Source organism: Myzus persicae, unplaced genomic scaffold (assembly GCF_001856785.1).
Source record: "Myzus persicae strain clone G006 unplaced genomic scaffold, MPER_G0061.0, whole genome shotgun sequence".
Taxonomy (NCBI): Eukaryota; Metazoa; Arthropoda; class Insecta; order Hemiptera; family Aphididae; genus Myzus; species Myzus persicae.
This window is the reverse complement of record NW_019104146.1, coordinates 15,044-34,433: the sequence shown is the minus strand read 5'-3', so window position 1 is coordinate 34,433 and position 19,390 is coordinate 15,044. Positions and strand designations below refer to the sequence as shown.

At 32.0% G+C, this 19,390-nt stretch overlaps 2 protein-coding genes across 4 annotated transcripts in view; one reads left to right on the top strand and one right to left on the bottom strand.

Annotated features, from left to right (window-relative positions):
• The window catches only part of LOC111039252, a 31,783-nt gene extending 23,879 nt beyond the window's left edge, over positions 1-7,904 (bottom strand). The window contains exon 1 of the mRNA XM_022322660.1: positions 7,664-7,904. The gene's annotated coding sequence lies outside the window, so the exon portion shown is untranslated. The remainder of the gene's footprint in view (positions 1-7,663) is intronic.
• A 6,794-nt stretch (positions 7,905-14,698) lies between these two features.
• LOC111039263 (Golgi integral membrane protein 4-like) lies at positions 14,699-19,212 on the top strand. Of its 3 annotated transcripts, none has more exons than XM_022322684.1 (11): positions 14,699-14,973; positions 15,067-15,254; positions 15,336-15,514; positions 16,729-16,854; positions 16,927-17,058; positions 17,129-17,206; positions 17,274-17,324; positions 17,420-17,521; positions 18,330-18,421; positions 18,486-18,565; positions 19,083-19,212. In XM_022322684.1, the coding sequence occupies exons 2-11, from the start codon at positions 15,086-15,088 to the stop codon at positions 19,142-19,144; spliced, it is 1,071 nt and encodes a 356-aa protein (XP_022178376.1). In that variant the 5' UTR covers positions 14,699-14,973; positions 15,067-15,085; the 3' UTR covers positions 19,145-19,212. The 3 variants fall into 3 exon arrangements, with proteins under 3 accessions (XP_022178376.1, XP_022178375.1, XP_022178374.1); XM_022322683.1 differs by having other exon boundaries at positions 15,042-15,254; positions 18,486-18,577; XM_022322682.1 differs by having other exon boundaries at positions 14,700-14,973; positions 18,486-18,577.
• The last annotated feature ends 178 nt before the right edge of the window (positions 19,213-19,390 follow it).

The window sequence follows — 19,390 nt, the reverse complement described above, 5'->3', positions numbered from 1 at the left end:
TGACCAACTCGATGACGATGTAAATTTATTAGGCGAATACTAATTTTAAGAAACAGTTTAAACATATTTTATATTAAAATTATTAAATACATACATGCAAATATTTTGAATAGTTTAACAACGGTAAATTAACTTGAATTGTAAACAAATTCAGTTTATTCATTAATCTGTTTATTTAACAATAATATCTATATACTAGTATATATGTAGTTGGATGAAATGTTTTTTTTTAAATTTATTATATTTTTATACAATGAAATGTGAATAGTTATAGTTGATGATGCACTTATACGGGCTAAACATAATAGTCTCAATAGTAGGTATACGTTCTAATCCTAATATAGGGACGTATAGTCAGGATTTTGTTGTTTTTTTTTTGGGGGGGGGGGGATAAATTGTTACTAAAGAGAAGCTTAACTGGGGATGTCTAATCAAACAATAAATAATGCCCTTTTAAGTGTAAGTATACTAAGTAATATTCTAAGATCCTTCATAATTTTGGTATGAAGATGCTATGGTTATATAACATTTTAGACTTTAGCGAAGCAACTTGAATTTAAATTACTATTTTAATTCACGGTTAACGTAATAAGTTCACAAAACATTGAAAACATTTTTAAATTTACTTAATATTTCAGAGGAGGGACAAAAATATATTTATTAATATTTAGGCTGCAGCTAGCGGTTAGGGTAGTTAGGGGCTATACATTATACTTAATATACTCCAACAGTCTAACTCAGATTAATGTTTTTTATAATTATTTCCATTACCTAATTAATTTTTTCTATACTATTATGCATGGGCGAAATTTGTTAAGGTGGTTTAATAATATAATATTATAATAAATAGGGACTAACCATGGCGATGTAATATATATTTACTTAATATTTGCTTTTATACCCGTCGGAAAAAACAATCATATATAAGTACTACCTACTGGTATTCAAGTGTGAATACCAGGTAACAGATATAAACGATAACGATAACCTATCCAACGGCCAGTGGTGTCAGTCCTTAATAAATACTAATGGTATATAAATATAGTATATTGTATAATATACAATAGGTATACATAATATATTAATATGCCTTATGCCTACATTATTAAAATCATTATGTTAATGATTATTTTCGGTTAATAATCTTATTGTTAAAATAACTAACAATACTACAAATTAAAATAAGAGAAGAAAAAATTGATTAATTTAGAGAAGAGTATAATAGTATTATACATTATTATTATAGTATGACTATGATAGTGTGCAATTCAAAAGACGATCCTACACAATTGTGCATTTTCTATTAAAGTGAATTGACTGTCGACAGCACGGACGGATACAGGGGGGATAGGGGTCCAGGCGTCTCCCAGACATATTATTTCCCAAATTTTTTTAATAATTCTACAGATCCTGATATTACTATACTTCAAATTACATGTATGTCTGATAATATAATATATTATTATACGTATTATTCTGGGGTACACAAACTAAGATAGTACTATCTTAGTTCATGGTGGACAGTGATTCCAACATTGTAATTTTACATTAACAAAAAATTGTGTGCCCCACCCCCCAGGATCCATGCCTGATCAACAGATAGGTATATTATTATGTACGACGATATAAGCGCAAAAAGCGGAGTGTTTAGATGAAGCGAAGAAAAAACATCAGAATAGCCTCATAAAGGTGCGGTATAAAGAACTGAGCTTAAGCTTCAGCCCCCTCCCCCAAAATATCTTGCTATTTGCGCCTATGTAAGTCAGCAATACTATCACCAGGGTCCAGGACCTAGATTGATAGAGCGCAACACACGCATTCGTTGTCTTGTATTAAATACATTCATTCACATTTTAAATTATTACCTACACACCTGCATGGCTAAATTGTATCTACTTATAGCTCACTTAAACATTTAAATATCAAAAAAAGATAATATATTTTATAAGCTATACCTAATATTTAAGTTTAGTAATACACACATTTTGTATGTTATATTTTTATTATTATTATGTATATGGATTTGTGGTAGAGGCCCAGGTGGAGGCTACTTATATTTAGGGATAAAATTAAGACAATTTTTACCATTTTTAATGCTAATCATTAGTAGAGAATAACTATTTGCAAATAGGGGTAGGTCGTAGGTAAATAATAACTCGTTAGTAACTTTACGATTTCCTATATTTATATTATTGTAAACAATAATTTGTTTCTAGTTTATCTATACACAATAGAAGTTAAACTTCCCACGCCATTTTAAAAACCAATTTAAAGATTATCTAAGTTTTTCAATTTTTTTTTTTAAAATACCAACCAATATTTTTAGATTCATACGGCAACAAAAATACTTTTCCAAATTATTGATGTATTTATGTATAGACAACTGAAGTAAAAATGAATTATTAAAGGACATTTATAAAATTTAGATAAGTAATGCATAGTATTCCTTGGAGCACTTACAGCTAATAGCGCCATTTTTAGGGAAGATGAATCTTAAAATAGTATGTTTAAAGCTGATAGAAGTGTATGAATATGTTTCAAAGCTAATAAAATATACGTAACCACAAATCACAATGTATTTACATTAGAATAATTAGTTGCTGTTGCCCCATCGTGCGTCTTCCACCAAGCAATAATATATACCTACCCTAGACTACAACTTCACTCTGTTAATTTAAACTTAAAATAGGTAAATTAATGATTAGCTGTTGGTTCTAAATTTAATTTTTATAAGTTTAGTACATTTTCAAATATAATATACACCTAAGTATAAGCAGTCATTTAAAATAATGTAAATGATCGCTACCCAATAACGCGAGTTATAAGAATTTCTCTGTACATTTCCACATTCAATTAATGTTTATTGAATGTATTATAATTTATATTATACACTGTAAAAGTTACTACACGGGTAGATTATGATAAAATGTATAAACAAGTCATGGAAAAAAGGCGAAAATATAAAATAATGCAATAAATAATATAATACATAGTTTACAAATGACAGGTAGTTTTTAAAGTTAAATAATATTTTCCAGACACCGTTTATTATATGTTGGTTGTTCTGATGTGAATTTCGTATTACAAGAATGGTGGACATTGTATAAGAGTCTTATTACATCCTCACGACCCACCCGTACCGAATAAAAACTTCCACACTCCATGTACATACATGTTGAAAATTGCCACCAATTCATTTTTATTTACCATACTATTAAATTGAATACACACATAGTTGCGTTTAATTTAAAGGGAAGTTTTTATGATTAAGGATTGTACAATTGTGCCAGTGATCAAACCTGTCCACGAGTAGCTATTTTTTAAGAATTAATGGTCATTGGTCACAAACATTCAAGTGTTTACGGTATTCATTTTTAAAAATATAGCAAGAGAGTTCTAAAGTTATTAGGTTACAGTTAACAAAACTAAATAAGCACAGCCAATTCCGGGTATTTTGAATCGGAAAAATAATTAAAAGAACATAAAATGGGTTACTCAAAATACGTCGAACATCGAATTAGATAACAACCAAGCGCGGTTTCAAAATCTTGTGTCATCGACAAACGCAGACATTTTCTCATCGGACTGGTTAGGGAAACTTGTTTTTATAATACATATATATATATATATGTATATTCCCCAACACCGTGGAATATCAACAATAATAATAACGCATTATTTTATAAAATATATTATATACGGGGCAAACTAATTAGAATAACACGTTGGTCTTATACTCTTTAAAATTTATTTTATCCACGGAAACACGCGGGGAAGTAGGCGCGGTGTACCCCCTCCCCCGATGCAGCAATGATGACCTAAATCGTGGGTTCGACATAAAGTCGAAGCCGACATTAATAATAATGCGTATCGTTCGATCGAATGCATGCCGTGGCGCAAAACGAACTCCCGGGCGATCGGTGACGGTGGTGGGTAAGTTTAGAGTCAGCGGAAATACGAGACCTATGGCGAATGGATAAGGCAAAGTGGTTACAGGGGCAGCCCGTCCGACCATGGTATTTGCGTTGGAACGTCTCGGTCGTGCGTTACCATCGATTATAAATGCCCAAGTAGTGGTAAGTATTTAATAATGAACGGTTAATTTAGACCAAGTACGGAACAATAACGGAAAACCGCGACGTCGACGGTGGCAAGCAAGCAAACAAACGTCCATGTCGCGCGTCGGCACCGCTCGTGGGCACACCACCGACATTGTCGCGTAGTAAAAACACAATATTTCGACGGTCGGGCGACATGAGGGACCCAGCTGAATAACCGAACGTTCAATCCAGTCGCGCGGCACACAATCATAATTATAATATATTATAATATAACCTAACAAACGTGCAAATTACGACGGTAATAATAATAATAATAATATTAATAGCGTTACATTATTTAGCGCGATTGACGACCGCGACCTTGTCGTCGTGTGTAGTCTTTCTCCTTGACATAGTACCTACTACCTATATTACACCAGCTATGGTGGCCGACATGGTATCGCTGTTCGTGTCGGGCGGACCCGAACGCGAGTGACGACGGTGTTACAACAATCATATTATTGTGGTTCGCGGGTTCGATTAACGAAAATATTTAACAGTAGAAAAACGAGATAATTTGTAATTTGTTTTGTTTGTTACAAACCGTACGTTTTGTCTAAGCACAGAGACGGCGGCGGCGGCGACGGCGACGGAGACGATGACGACCAAGAGCGATTTTATTATTTTAATAGCAAGTCGCAAGATCAAAACTACGTATAACCTTGAAAGTCACACTCGGTTATAAAAACATTATACACTTTTCGGTATGCGACACAAGTGCACACACACACACACACACACCAGCAGTCGGGCGTTCCACCAAAAGTCTTCGAACGGCGGGTATTATAATCATTTGCGTTCGGATCAACGACATGGACAGCGCGAAATGTGGGCGGCGCGCAGCAACGGTTCGCAGTGCTTTGTGTTATTCGCGGTACATTTCACTATCATCGATCCTGCGTGGCAGCAAAATTATTATTATAATTGTGTGCCGTGGACGATAATTGTTATATAAATATATGTGCGTATGTGCATATATATTTCACAAATCAGAATAACACTATCGGCGGCGCAATGATAAGCCACCACACACGGTAGTAGTAGTAGTAGTAGTAGTAGTAGTAGTAGTACTACTAGTATTGTAGTCTATAGTAGTAGTAGTAGTAGTAGTAAAATATAACATTAGTATACCGTCTACGTCGATACGTCATTTGTACATTTTATCCGCACACACACACACACACACACACACACACACACACACACACATTAAAGTATTTTAACAAAGACTACGTATTTGGCGTGACGACGTTGCGACGACGAAACGATAGAGTGCGCGGCTATCTACGAATACCACCTTGCGTACACGTCGCCGCCGCCACTGCGGTCGGCTAAAAAAATATTGCGTCTAATTGGTTTTTAATCTTCGTCGTCGTCGTCGTCGTTGTAAAAGCGCGAAACTTGTTTTAGCGGCCTATCCTGTCGGCGCGCGGTTGTTGAGGTTACCGCGGGCGCGGTGTGTCGGCGACGCGCGCGCGACAGTCGAACGAGTTGCGGGACGCTGCCGCCGATGCCACCCCGCTAGCGCCTTTTAATCTGATGACACGTACACGACGAGTCCGAGCGGGACGCGGTAAACGTACCGAATACAAAACGATATAGACCAAGTGGACGACGGCCACGTCGAGGTGGGTAATCCGATACGACCCAATTCCAACGGATGATGTATTTTCGGGTACCAGAGTACACGCGAAGGGGGTGCAGGGATGGCGCGGAATAAGTTCGCTGATTGTTGTCATTAGCTCTTATCGTTTGACTCGTTTGTTACTATAGTTTTCCCGGGCGGTTATTGTAGACGCGCGGTCGTTTGACAGGTGTCACCCGAGAGATTTATCCGGCGACGGTGATATCCAAAAGTCTCGACCTCCGAGAAAATCAACGTCGTCGTCTCGCGGCGCATCTACGGGGCAACGGCAGCTATTACTTTTATATATTTTCATATATGTACATTATAGGACGATATAATACGCTAGAAATCGGACACTCCCGTCGGCCAGGTGAAGTCGATAAAATGACGAACGACGGAGACGTTTGCCGATATCCGTCGTGGGTACGCGCTATTTATTATTCGTCCGTCCGCCATAGTGCGGCGCGCCGATATCGGCCAAACATTGGGTAGAGTAGCCCGATGACGATGACTTGACTACGGCCGTGGGTGCGTTACTCCACGGTGTGGGTGCATACTATGTATCGTTCGCGGCGGCGGCGTTGGTGACGTAAGCCTCATCCGCGACGCCCCGACGTAATCTCCGGAGCACGCGCACGCACGCACGCACGCAAACACTCGTCATATTATTTTATTAAAATGTATTCACATGCATGCGCGGTGAAATGAAATAATTAATATTTGTCACCGGACAAATCTAACGTTCAGCGGCGAGGGATGCGAAATCGAAACCGGAGAGGGAAGATAACGGTGAAAGATAGAGAGAGAGAGAGAACACGAAAAGACACCTGGAGACGCTCACTATGGTCACTACACACAAACCATAATATTATTATGATTTTAGATCGAGGCGGGCGTGAAAACTCGGTAAATACAATTAGGTTATACAAACGGATTCGGACGAACGTTGACATCGTTACATCAATTCCGTCCAAGGTCATGATAAAATGTATTATACTCGGCGGGCAGGCAGCGACCGCCATCACCGTCGAAGACTCGGTGTCAACGACACTCGGGAAAGTTTCGATACTGTTCCCAAAGAGGGATAATACGCGCGTACCGTGTACACTCGTAGTCAGTTTAAAAATCTAAAAGAGCGACCATCGCCGAAGTGAATTGTTGTGGTACGAGAACCACACTCGCACACACACACACCACACGACGCATATATTATTATATACGTTTAGGGGCACATTTATGCGACTTACGAGTATGACGGGAGAGAGAGAGAGAGAGAGAGAGAGCGCGTGTGTAAGTACAGTATAGGTATATCGACCCCGTCGTTGAACTCGGAACCCATACCCACCGTGTTGTGGTCGTAAGACAGGACGTCACCGACAATAACCAATAATTTATGCGCAACAAACTATATCTGTATACCTACAGTATACTATGACATCGATGATAAATGTAGCAATAGACAACCACTATAGTGCACAGAGACTACAAACCCCCAAAATATAGTGGCGGCGACGACGGCTCCTTAAACAATCCAACTGAAAGTCCCCCCCCTCCCCGAACCATTTCGAACACATCTAACTCCGCCAACCCGCCGCCAATCTACCCTTCGATTTTAGTCGGTGCCCCCGCACGCGTAAACCACGCTCGCTTGGAGTGCGTACACTAGTACGCCGTTGTTATAGGTATTATAGGTACCTACTAACGTCGTCGGGTATTACACGATGTCCGTTTAAAAACCGACATCACTCTATAGGTACAATGTACATAATATGGACATGGTGTTCGAGTTATTATGATAATAATTATTATTCTTACAGTAATATCATCATTACTACCGGAACAACACAACGGTAACGCGTAATGTGTGTTTATAATAATAATATAATATTATTTTACCTATTACCTATTATATTGTAATTATTTGTGTTATACTTACGACAAGCGCGACGACGATGACGGCGTGTGCGTTGGGGGGGGAGTAAAAAAAAAACTGCTCGACGACGGCGACGACGACCCCCCTGGCGAAAAGTGAGCCGCGTACACACCACGGCTGTCGGTCGACAATAACGCCGAAGTGCCGAACTCGTCGCCGCGACGCACACACAAAAACGTGAGAGTCAGTCGAACAGCAATGGCTTCCCTCGCGCGCTCGGGTCGGTGGCGGTGTCGGTGTCGGTGACGACTGGGCGGCTGCGGTGGCGATGCCGCGGCCGCAGCGGAGGAGGGCGCGCGCGTGTACCGTCCGTGTTGGTCGTCCTCGACAACACCGCAGAGACATCTGTTGGACCGGCCCGGGAGGCCGCGCCGGACGGCAGATGGCGCCAGAGTAGCGATATCTATTCGGCATCCGGCTACGCCGACGACCGTGTGCGTTCGTCCGAGAGGTGAGCGGTAGGCGGGTCGTTTGTCGACAATTTCATCGTGAATAATATCGTACCCATTTTATTCCTACGTTTTCTACCCGAAGGACCTTAATCATTTTATGTTGTCCCAGTAAAGAACCCGAGGTAGAAATCTTTATTCATAATATAACTCACATTATTTTTGTACATATATTTGTTTTTAAGGTATTGTTACCCATTAGGTATTAATGGTATTATAATATAATATGTTTAAGTTATGTTTAGACTTATCGTTACCTACGGATATTTTTTACATTTCACTATCAATCGCGGCCATCATTTATCTTCCTAAGGGTTTATGCTTTGATTTCCAAATTTGTTTAAAGTATACATAATGTATGCTTATTTCATATTTTATTGTTATAACTATTTGATCAACTTACAATTGTTTATGCATGTATGACATATGTAAATTTATTAGTTATTACTAAACAATCATGTTAAGAAAATGTCAAAATGTACATAATATCCGTAGAATATATAGATAGCCCAAGGCTAGGAATATATTATTTGTAATCTATAAAAATAACACACACAATTACATAGAATTAGACTTTAAATCTAAATGGCAGTCATGGAAGTAGCGTATGGAACTGTATTCTATTTCAAGAATACTTGAGAATAATAAGGTGACCAAAATGCGTTTTACCTTGACGCACCGTTCGGTGCGTAATCCTCTGGAACAAGTTACGGACCGGAAACTGGCGATGAGTGCAATTATACGTACAAGACACGTTTCGCTAGAATTTTGTATTTTAGTCATCACATTGCATTGTGCATACAACTGTGTAAGATACAAACATACTCGCGGATGGCGGGGTGGAAACTATTCGACCAATAAATATAATCAAGACTTCAGTTCGAAAATCGGAAACAGATGATAAAACAAGTGGTGTCGATTGATTATTAATGACTAATCACTCAAGTACAATAATATCGTATACTTGTATGGTGGTGTCCGGTGTATATGATTTACAGGCTGCCGAAATATTTTAATTATTAGTTATTATTTATTAATCTAATAATATAATATACTATATATTATTATTTATTATATTTATTTATATAGGTGTCAAACCGATATTTTATCTTACAACAATATAATGACCCTGAATTGCCTATCTAAAGCGCCGTCTTTAAATTTATGTATTTTATTGTTTAAGTTCAAATATCGGTAAATACTAAATATATCGTTGTAACGATATTTTAGGCATGATGCCAGTAGCCAAATAAATTTATAGTAAGGTCATTGATCCGCATGTTTTCTTAATGGTTTTTTTTTTAGTAAATGCGGTTATACTAAGCTGGAAATGGTAATTTTCTGAATACTCACTATAGGTGTTTAAAATGATCATTTTAAAAAAGTAGGTACTTATGAAAAAGTATAAAAAATATTCCATAGTGGTTACATACAGTTATACAGAGAAACATAATTATTTTATTGTTATATAATAATTTAACAATTTGTTTACGTCAGTAATAATTTATGAGTAGAATACAAAGTTTTATGCTAATGCGTATTATTTTCATTTTTATATTTTTGGTTTTTTTTGTTAATTATTTTTTAATTAAATTGTATTGGTTTCAAGTATATGACGACAATTTTTTCGCATGTTTTGTATATTTATGAATCTTTATTTCATAATGAAGTGAAATTAAATTATCTACTCTTTTAAAAACTTCATACAAGTGTAAAATAATATTTTATAAACTTTGTCAACTACAAACGACAAACCTATACTTTTTTGGTAAATAATAGTATCAGTTATATCGTTTTTAACAAGAAGTAAATTTAATTGTTCATAATCTTATTATTCATCTTATTAATCTCTATTATACAGTTTTAATAAAAAAATTAGTTTTGCACTAATTTTCTATTTAAAAATCAATAATTACCAAATAACTAATTACAATATTTGAAAAATAGTTCCTTTATATTTTTGTATATTTATTATTTTTAAAATTGAAGCTGCATACTATTGGGTAATTTGTGATACTTTATAGTGTGTATAAATCCGTGTTCTATTTCTAAGTAATAATAATTTTATATGCGATTATAAGATTATCATAATTCATAAATTATATAGTAGCTAGGTACTTATTAGTTAATATAGTTATGAAGGATGTTTTGGTCTATTGACAAAAACTAGTTGTATAATATTATAGTAATATTACTAATAGATTATTAAATGACTAAATTCTATATTTAAATTATAAAATCCGCTTAAGACTGGAAGTGGGGGCCTACCTCTTAACACAAAATGGTTTTTCCTGAACAATGAGTTATCATTAAATTGAAATGTAATATTTTCATTATGAATACACGACTACAATGACCTACTGTAATGACTACAAATCATGAAGTTCATTCAAAATAGTCAAAACCCAGTATACAGCAGAGTTATTTTTTTTTAATTTAACCTTTTGAAAAATGTTTTTATGTTCTATTATATTTGGCTTATTGTCTTTAATAATTAATAATTCATGAGATAATTTTTAAGCTGAAACACAATATTAGTAACCAATTAATGGTTAAAAATAAAAATAAAGACGTTTACTCAAAATAAAATATTCAAGAGATCATTGTTACCACTGGCATTCATCGGATTCGCGTAAGTATTGATATTATTATTACCTCCACTATGGTTATGGTAAATTAATTTACAGCTTGTATGGTTAAAAAAATTAATTATTTACAAAAAAAATGTAATAATAATTATTCAAATCGTATACATTTGAATAATCTCATTACCATATTATAATGTTTTATAAGATTTTAGTCAACCAAAGTCAACCAGTCGTCTAGTCAAGACAAGAATTTAATCGGTCCAGTAATAAGTATTACTTTTATTGCTGTAAATTTAGCCCGAGAATAGTATAGCAGATAATAAAAATAAATACAATAATTATAATAATAATAATAATAATATTTGTTGCCAACTAACTGCATCATTAATACTACAGTGGAATTATAATAATAATAGTAAAAAGTAAAAACAGTAGTTGGTCACCTCCAACGTCCTAGCCAATAATAGTTGTGCCTGTGCGGAAGTGAGAGTTAGTCAGTTAGATAATACAAAATTAGCCGATATAATTGTAAGCTTAAGTGATATACATATCAAAAAATGTAAATTAAGTGTTTTTACTAAAACAAACTATACCTATGAATAACAAATAAATAAATATAATAAGTGGCGATTGTGAAAGATAAGTTAATATAATACATAGGTAGTTATTGCAGTTTTTGTAGAAATAATGATTATAAATTATTAAATTATAATATACAAATTAACGCACAATATCTATGACAATGCCTTTAAACGAACATTATCCTAAATTATTTTAGTTGCACTATAAATAACGGAAGTACCAATGTTTTCTAATAATTAATAAAATAAAAGTATAAGAATTAATTTTAAATTTAAAATAGAAATGTACAAATACATTATATGGTCCCGCTAAATCAGTTCTTAGTTTATGATCGATTATATTGGTACCCTTATGCTTAAAACGTGAATTATATGATTTGGTAGGTTGTTAAGTATTATATTAGTTACCTATATTTAAACATTAATGTACAACCATAGTATTTTACAAACATGTAAAGAAATAAGTGAAGACAAGTAATGTCGAACATTATTAATTCATTATTTATTGAAGATGCAGAGAAAAGTCTGTTGTTTAGTACAATAAAATCTGATATTTAATTAGGCACCTTATAGTGCAGTGGCTCTCAACCGGTGTTGCGTTTGTCACATACTCGTAAGTGTGTCGCAAACTGGTTATATATAGGTGTGCCGCGACTCTATCATAGTTAATAAAAATATAAATTTCCTAATTCTTAATTTAAGTTATCAATAACAATTATTATATTTTATGATACCACTAACTAATATGTATATCTTATATTCTTGGACATATCTTAGTCTGTGTATTACATTTATCGTTTGGCGGCCAAAGAGTGGTCATATTATGAATAACTATTAGTCGTTAGACATCAATATCTTCTAAAAATCGTGATTTTGGTAAAACATTTTTTAATAAGAATTATTGTAATTGTATACACTATCATAATGCCCCTTTAAAATGTATTGTTATAAAAAATTTCTCGCTGACATAAGAAGTTTGAGGACCCTGAACCATTGACATAGTAAATCTATTGTGGTCTCCAATTTATTAATATTGGTTTCATAGTTGATAAATAATAACTGATAATACTAATATTCGCGTTTGTTTTAATTTACGGTAGCAGCTATTGTCCTATTTTAAATAACTGTTCTATAATATTATATCAATGACTCAATAATATGACTTTTGCGTGCATAAATAATTTGTGACTTCAATAAGTTATAAATTATAATCAACGCTGTGGTCTGGAATAGATACCTTTGACCATGGGCGGATAGGCCAATTTTGGCCTACCGGAAAATTTTACAAAGGGACCCCACACATGAAAAAAAATTTCAAATTATTTCTATCGTAGGTAATCGTAATTGCATTTTATTAAAGGGCCCTATTACCGAAATAAGGAGGGGGCCCACCGGGAAATGCCCGGTTAACCGGTAGGCCTATCCACCCATGCCCATGACCCATGTGCGGTTATAGTTCTGATTCATATTTCATAGAATACGGAATAGGTAGGTACTTATTTGTAATTTGTGTTGTTAAGAATGTAGGTACACATACGACATACCGATTGGCAATTGCCAATCACTTGTTAGTTGTTGGTATTTGTTGTACGAATTGCACTTACTCGCAACGACAAAAATTAATAGGGAAAATCAATTTATTTATTCTATATTAATAGTACAAAGATCACGAGTAGAAATTACGTTCTTTATTATCGTTGTTTAGACAATAAGACATGTTTAAAATGCTTAAATAATAATGTTAATGCCTTATAAAGTTATAAGCTATAAAAGTTAATTGTTATGATAAAATATTACTATTTTAATCTGTATCATCGAACGGGTGAGGGGAGGGGAGTATACGGTCTAAAAGGCTTTAATATAAATATTGTATTTTTCGGTTTAGATGATAACAGCAGCGCCATCTGTTGCTCTCGTTTCTACACTCGTGCGTCTTAAACATGGGTCTATGCCATAGACATATTAATTAAAAAGTTGAAATAATAAAATAAAGTAATGAAAAAATAAAATCAATAAATAGTACAATATTACAGTACGAGTATATATTATTATATATTAAAACGAAAAACACACAATTATTATTTTTATAGCAAACGTTGAATATAGACCATCAACCTATCCCTATGATAAGGCATTAAGAATAATGAATTATTATTTAAAAATATATTTATAGAATAAAATATTTGGTATACGTTTTTTTAATTAAAAATAATTATAATATTATATTTATTTCATGTTTCTTGTGCACACTGTTACATTGTACAATGGGCAGTACTTTGTACTTATGGTATTGATTATTGATAATAATCTACGAGAGTGTATAAAAAAAATGTATGTAGGGGGTTGCTGAAAAATTGAAATTAAAAAAGGGGGTCACCACAGGAAAAAAATCAATAATATTGTACAAGTAAACATTTCCGACGGCTTTACATTTGCAAAGTTCTAAAGTACAACTATCAGTCGTGGGAATTGCGGCTTTATATCCACGCCCACATATATGTACACCTATTATAAATCTTAAAATATCAATTATTATTGTGACAATAATGTCTCAGTACCTATACACTAAATATTGTGCCTTTCTCAAAGTCAAAATGAAAATATGCTAACCTATGAAAATATAACTGTTTTTTTCACCAAAAAAATCAGACGGGGAAAATGCCCATCTGGCCGCCCCCTACCTCAAGGGCTAAGGACGTCACATGTTGAACACTTGAAAATATATTTTAAATAAAGCAAAATATTAAAATAATTGTTCAATCTTTATTGATACCATTTTTAATTTTTGTTCATCTAGTATTCTACATTTGAAAATGTCTACAGTAAGTAACAAGGCCTAAGGCATAACAGTATATAACTGAGAAAATGAGGACTGGGGGAGAAATGAGACATTCTGTGTAATATAATATAACTACTGTATCGAAAATTCGCTCTACATTAGCCACAAATTGATCAGTTATAAATTATATACCCCTCCCCCCTCCGAAAAATTATTTTCAAATTTTTTTGAGTATAGATACTGTAACTTGTGTCATTTTTTCCTTTTAAAATACCTACAAAACTCTTAATTATCGATAATTCTGATTACTGCTCTAACGGAAATGTAAAATTTTTCCTAAATAACTCAGTACAATAATTCACAATAAAAAAATGTTGTAGGTAATTTAAAAAAAATCCTGGAGAGGTCCTAGACCTCTGTGGATTGAGAAATAAATGGATTTTTTTTTTCATTTTATTTCATTTGTAAAATCTAAAATCATTAAAATGATTTGCCTGTTAAGGTAATCGGGTATTAATATTATTAATATTAATATAATATTCATATTATTCTACGAAGTATCATGTCAAGGTGCGCTATCTCGTAATAACTTTTTGGGTTTTGTTTCGTGGACATCCGCGTTTGTTCTGTTTCTGTAGTCTGTCTAATCAAATTTTCGACGTTCGACCGTTTGCGACGTATTGATAAAAACCAAAAAATAAAACCATAATATTATTCTGTATGCGACAAATTATTTGACATTCGTTCATATCGAAAAACAAACATTTGTATTATTAATTCAAACATTTTTTATTTGCTATTAGTGCGTACAGGTGCAACCTTGGAGATGGATCACAGATTATGACAATATTGTATACGAAATATTTATTGATTATTCGGATTATACTACCTGTATAAATACACCGAAGCCCTGAAGGTAAGATACCTGATCGAGAGACGAGAATGATAAATGTTTATGATATTGATCTTGTTACATTCTTGTAGTAAGACAGTAATTTTCGTTTTCCAGGGACAAAGTTTCTGCAAAAATGGTGGCTAGAGGAGGAAAAACGAGATTAATTGGTTTCATTTGCATGGTTTTGGTTTTTTCGGCCGTGCTGTACGTGTTTCATGAAACACAAGTAGAATTGGATGGCGTCCGTAATTCGGCTTCCTCATGCACTCATCAGCTAGAGTCTATATCATCTCAATTACAAGGTACAGTATATCCGTATCAACAGTCAGGTTGACTGTAGAAACATAATTTGTTGATCACTTATGTATACATTAATTTTACAGTCATCGTTGAACATAAATTGAAATTGGAAAGGTCATTAGAAGAAGAAAAACATGAACATATGAAAACCAAGGAGGACCTTAATGCAGTAATTCAAGATGAGAAACAGTTGCGTGATAAACAAAATGTCGATTCTATGAATCGATATAGCGAGATAGAACGAAATCATGAAGTATTACAGGTAGAATATATTTTTGTAATATGTGTAAAAATTACAAGCAATATTGTCAGAGTTCAAGTTTGATTATACATTTTAAATTAATAATTCGTGTTATTAGTTTGTTCTGTTATGTTTTAATGATTATTTAGATAAATTTACTTTTAGGTACTTGTAATAGGTACTTATTAGGTAGGCACTTGAAAAAAAAACAACATTATCAGTTGTAAGATATCAAATTAAATGTATTACTATAACAATGATCTGTCTACGGTTTACCATATTAACATTTCAACTGTATATAAACAGCCTCAGAAGTGTTGAGGTTTTTTGAACATAATATTGTGTTTAAGAAATAGATATATATATATATATATGAAGTTGGTGAAAATGTAAGCCTCTATAAGTATTTATTTTAAATCCTTGATTTACAATAAAAAAACAAAAGTAGGTATTCAAATATTCCATTTTTACCAATTGATTTTTAATTTTACATTATTTTTAAAAAGTACATAGCATTTTCTTCTTTTGGCCCTAACTATACTCTGTCCTGCAAGAGAACTCACCAGGTTTGATCATCCCCCCCACGTCACCCCGCCATCATAACCGGTTTACCTATGGTAGGATGTCTCTTGGGAGAACTAAAATTAGTTGGCGTTCTCTCGCTGGACATAGTATAAATCCAATTTGATACCTAAAGCTATCCTTATGTTAAAGATCAAGATATTTTTTTGCTTTTGCAAAGTGCTTCCAGACATTTAAAATACTTTACAAGTGCAAGCTTGTATCATTTAAATTTACCTAACCTTATGTAAAATAGATTGTAGGTATATGGTTTTTAAATCTATTCTATATATTTTTTTATCAAAGAAAAAATTAATTTTAGAAATTATACTGTTATCCCAATAAAATTAATGTATATTAATTTAAATATTCTATTTTTTAGAGATATAGGTATGCATAATACTTATAAACTATTGTATAATATCTATGATTTTAATGTAGATTTTAACTAGTAAATCTATTAAACTAAGACACAATGACTATAATTTCCTCGTAAAGTTCAAACAATAATTTCTGAAAATATTGAGTTATAAATTATGTTATTCATAAATATACATAAATTAGTTTAATATATTAACTTAATTTATACTACATTTTATCATTTTTACTAAAATTATTTTATTTATGTTTACTTATATTTAATTAACAGTATACTAACTCGATATAATTTAAAGGAAGAAGAAAAAAATTTAAGAGAAGAATTAGAAAAATTGAAATTAAAATTTTTGGAAGAAGAAAAGAAAAATAAACAACTTACTCAAGAATTGAATGATGCACAAAACAAAATACAAAATCTGAATGTCAGTAAATATATCACAAACTATTTAAATATAATAAATTATAATTTATTAATTTTTCTTTTTAATTTTAAGAATGAAAAAGTTAAATTAGAAAGTGGAAAAGAAAACTCAGAAAATGATCAAAATAATAACTTACAAAAATCAAATGAATTACCAGATATAAAATTCATTCAGAAATCAAATGATATTATGAATGTTACAAAAGTATGTCATTATATCATTATTAATCATTATGTATCATAATTAAACTATTACTCAACTTAATTTTGTCTAGTTAAAAAGTGGTTCAGTAACTCCAGCAATTAATCCACAAGCAATAGACGGGGCTACTGCTAAGAGTTCAACACCAATGGTATGACACCATCTAATTTTATTTGGCTGGTATCATTAATTTAATCACTTTTTGTTTTGTGTTTTAGCTAAGTCCAATAGTGGTTTCTACAAACAATTTAACATTACCTATTGAAAACGTAATTTATTTAAATATATATAATTTCAAATTGTGTTTTGATTTTACATTTTATTGTTCTAAATGTATTAAATATATTGTTTAAATATTTCATAGAATGAAGCAAACCCAATTAATCAGCCTATTATTATAGACATCAGCTCTGATAAAGTACCAAATAATGCTTTGGTCCTACAAAATGATACTAGTTCAACTCAAGTAAGTTACCAGTGAAATTGATATTAGATTTCCAGTGCTAATGTTAAAGTTGGAAAATATACTTATAGGAACCGTTATCCTACTTGTAGATTTAACTTGATTTAATGTATTTTTTTTTGAAAAATTAAAAGAAGCTATTATACATCATTTAGTCTAAATTCTAAATAGAAACAGCAACTGGCGGACCACAGAAGGCAAAACTCAGGACCCTGTCAACATGTATATTATTTTTTCTTATTATTCGTTCAATATGTCGAGTAAAACACTCAAAATTTACAGCGAAAATAGGAAGTTATGAACGAGTGGACAGAATTATATTTTTTTGTATTGCCTGAAGGGTTGGAGGCATTCCAGACTGTTTAATTTGCAATTCAATTCTATTATTCAAAATGGAAATTTAAAACGGCATAATTATTTTAAAAATATAAAGATTTGAAAAAGATTTTTTCACTGGACCACATTGATTTATTATTTTAATCTTTAGGACTCCAATAGAAATTAATGCCAACCCCTGCTCTAAACATTGATCTCTAATTTCCAATAAGTTTTAAATAAAATCATTAATTTTTTTAATTACTAATTTAAGAAGTTATTTTATCAATATTTTAGTAAAAAAAAAATCTGATCTTTATGAAAACATAAATTAATATACATAATATTACATATTTATATAAATATTAAGTTGGTTTGAAGTTATCAACACCAATGTAGTATCCCATACATCGATAGAATGAATTTATCCTTAACATTGTTAGTAAATATTTGATTATAATTAGTTAATTATTGGAGTGTATGTTATTTGTGTTAGGAATCTCAAGTTGGTGGAAATGAATCCATGAAAGCCATGCCTGCCCCACCTCAAGAGGAGACTGTTAAGAAAGATTCATTGAACAAGTATAGGTAATTTCAATCAGAACAATTTTTATTTTATTAATTTTATAAATTAAATTAAACCAAATTTTAGCAATGAAGAAGACAAAATATCAAAGCAAAAAAATAATTCATATAAATATGAATATGAACAAGAACGTTTCAAAGAAGATGGTGAGATAGACAGTATGCTATGTTTTGTTTACTAAAAAAAAAATAAGAATATATTCCTATAGGAACAATATGTGATTTATCAACTCAATTTGATTTAATATGCATTAGTTTGTATTAAATAATTGAATAGATATTGTATTTTATTTTATTTTTATCACTGTGCATAAGGTATATAAGTGCTTATTTTAGACTGTTTATAAGCTTGCTATAACAATTTTTTTTAAATGTTATTTTATGTTTCTATTTTGGAATGACTTAAACAGTTATTACTCGTAAATACATGGTCAATTTGAGGAAAATCACATATTTTAGTAGTTGATCACATATTGTATCTATTCTATAAAATACCATCATATTTTTATGTTTACAATAAGAGTATGTTTATTAATTTAATAAAAAATTATTATTTACATATTATGCTCTATCAAAATGTTTGATAAATTATAAGCACATAATGTTAGCTTATATATTTAATAAACCTACCTTTTAAATTATGCATACAATTATTTTTTTGTAGATGATGAAGATATGAATGATTTTGATGCAAGAGAAGATGCACATCAACCAGCAAATAATTAATTTTATTTATATTTATAATTTAAAGTAGGTACCTTTATAATAAAGTTAAATACTTAAATTAAGATACATATTAATTGTATTTTGTTTTTTTTAAATTTAACCTGATTATTACTGATCTTATTTTTTGTAAATGCTAAAATAATATGCAGTTTATAAGTAATTGTTTATTACAATTTTTTTTTTTTGAATCTAACATATATTCTAACTGCTAAAAAAAGAAAAGAATGTATCATTGTGTCATACTTA

What these genes read in the sequence shown, in the direction of transcription:
- LOC111039263 (XM_022322683.1), top strand. Translation starts at nt 15,086, where the DNA reads ATGGTGGCTAGAGGAGGAAAAACGAGATTAATTGGTTTCATTTGCATG. An exon ending in GAAATCATGAAGTATTACAG is followed by an intron (nt 15,515 to 16,728) that starts GTAGAATATATT and finishes TATAATTTAAAG; the next exon opens with GAAGAAGAAAAAAATTTAAG. An exon ending in AGAAGATGGTGAGATAGACA is followed by an intron (nt 18,578 to 19,082) that starts GTATGCTATGTT and finishes ATTTTTTTGTAG; the next exon opens with ATGATGAAGATATGAATGAT.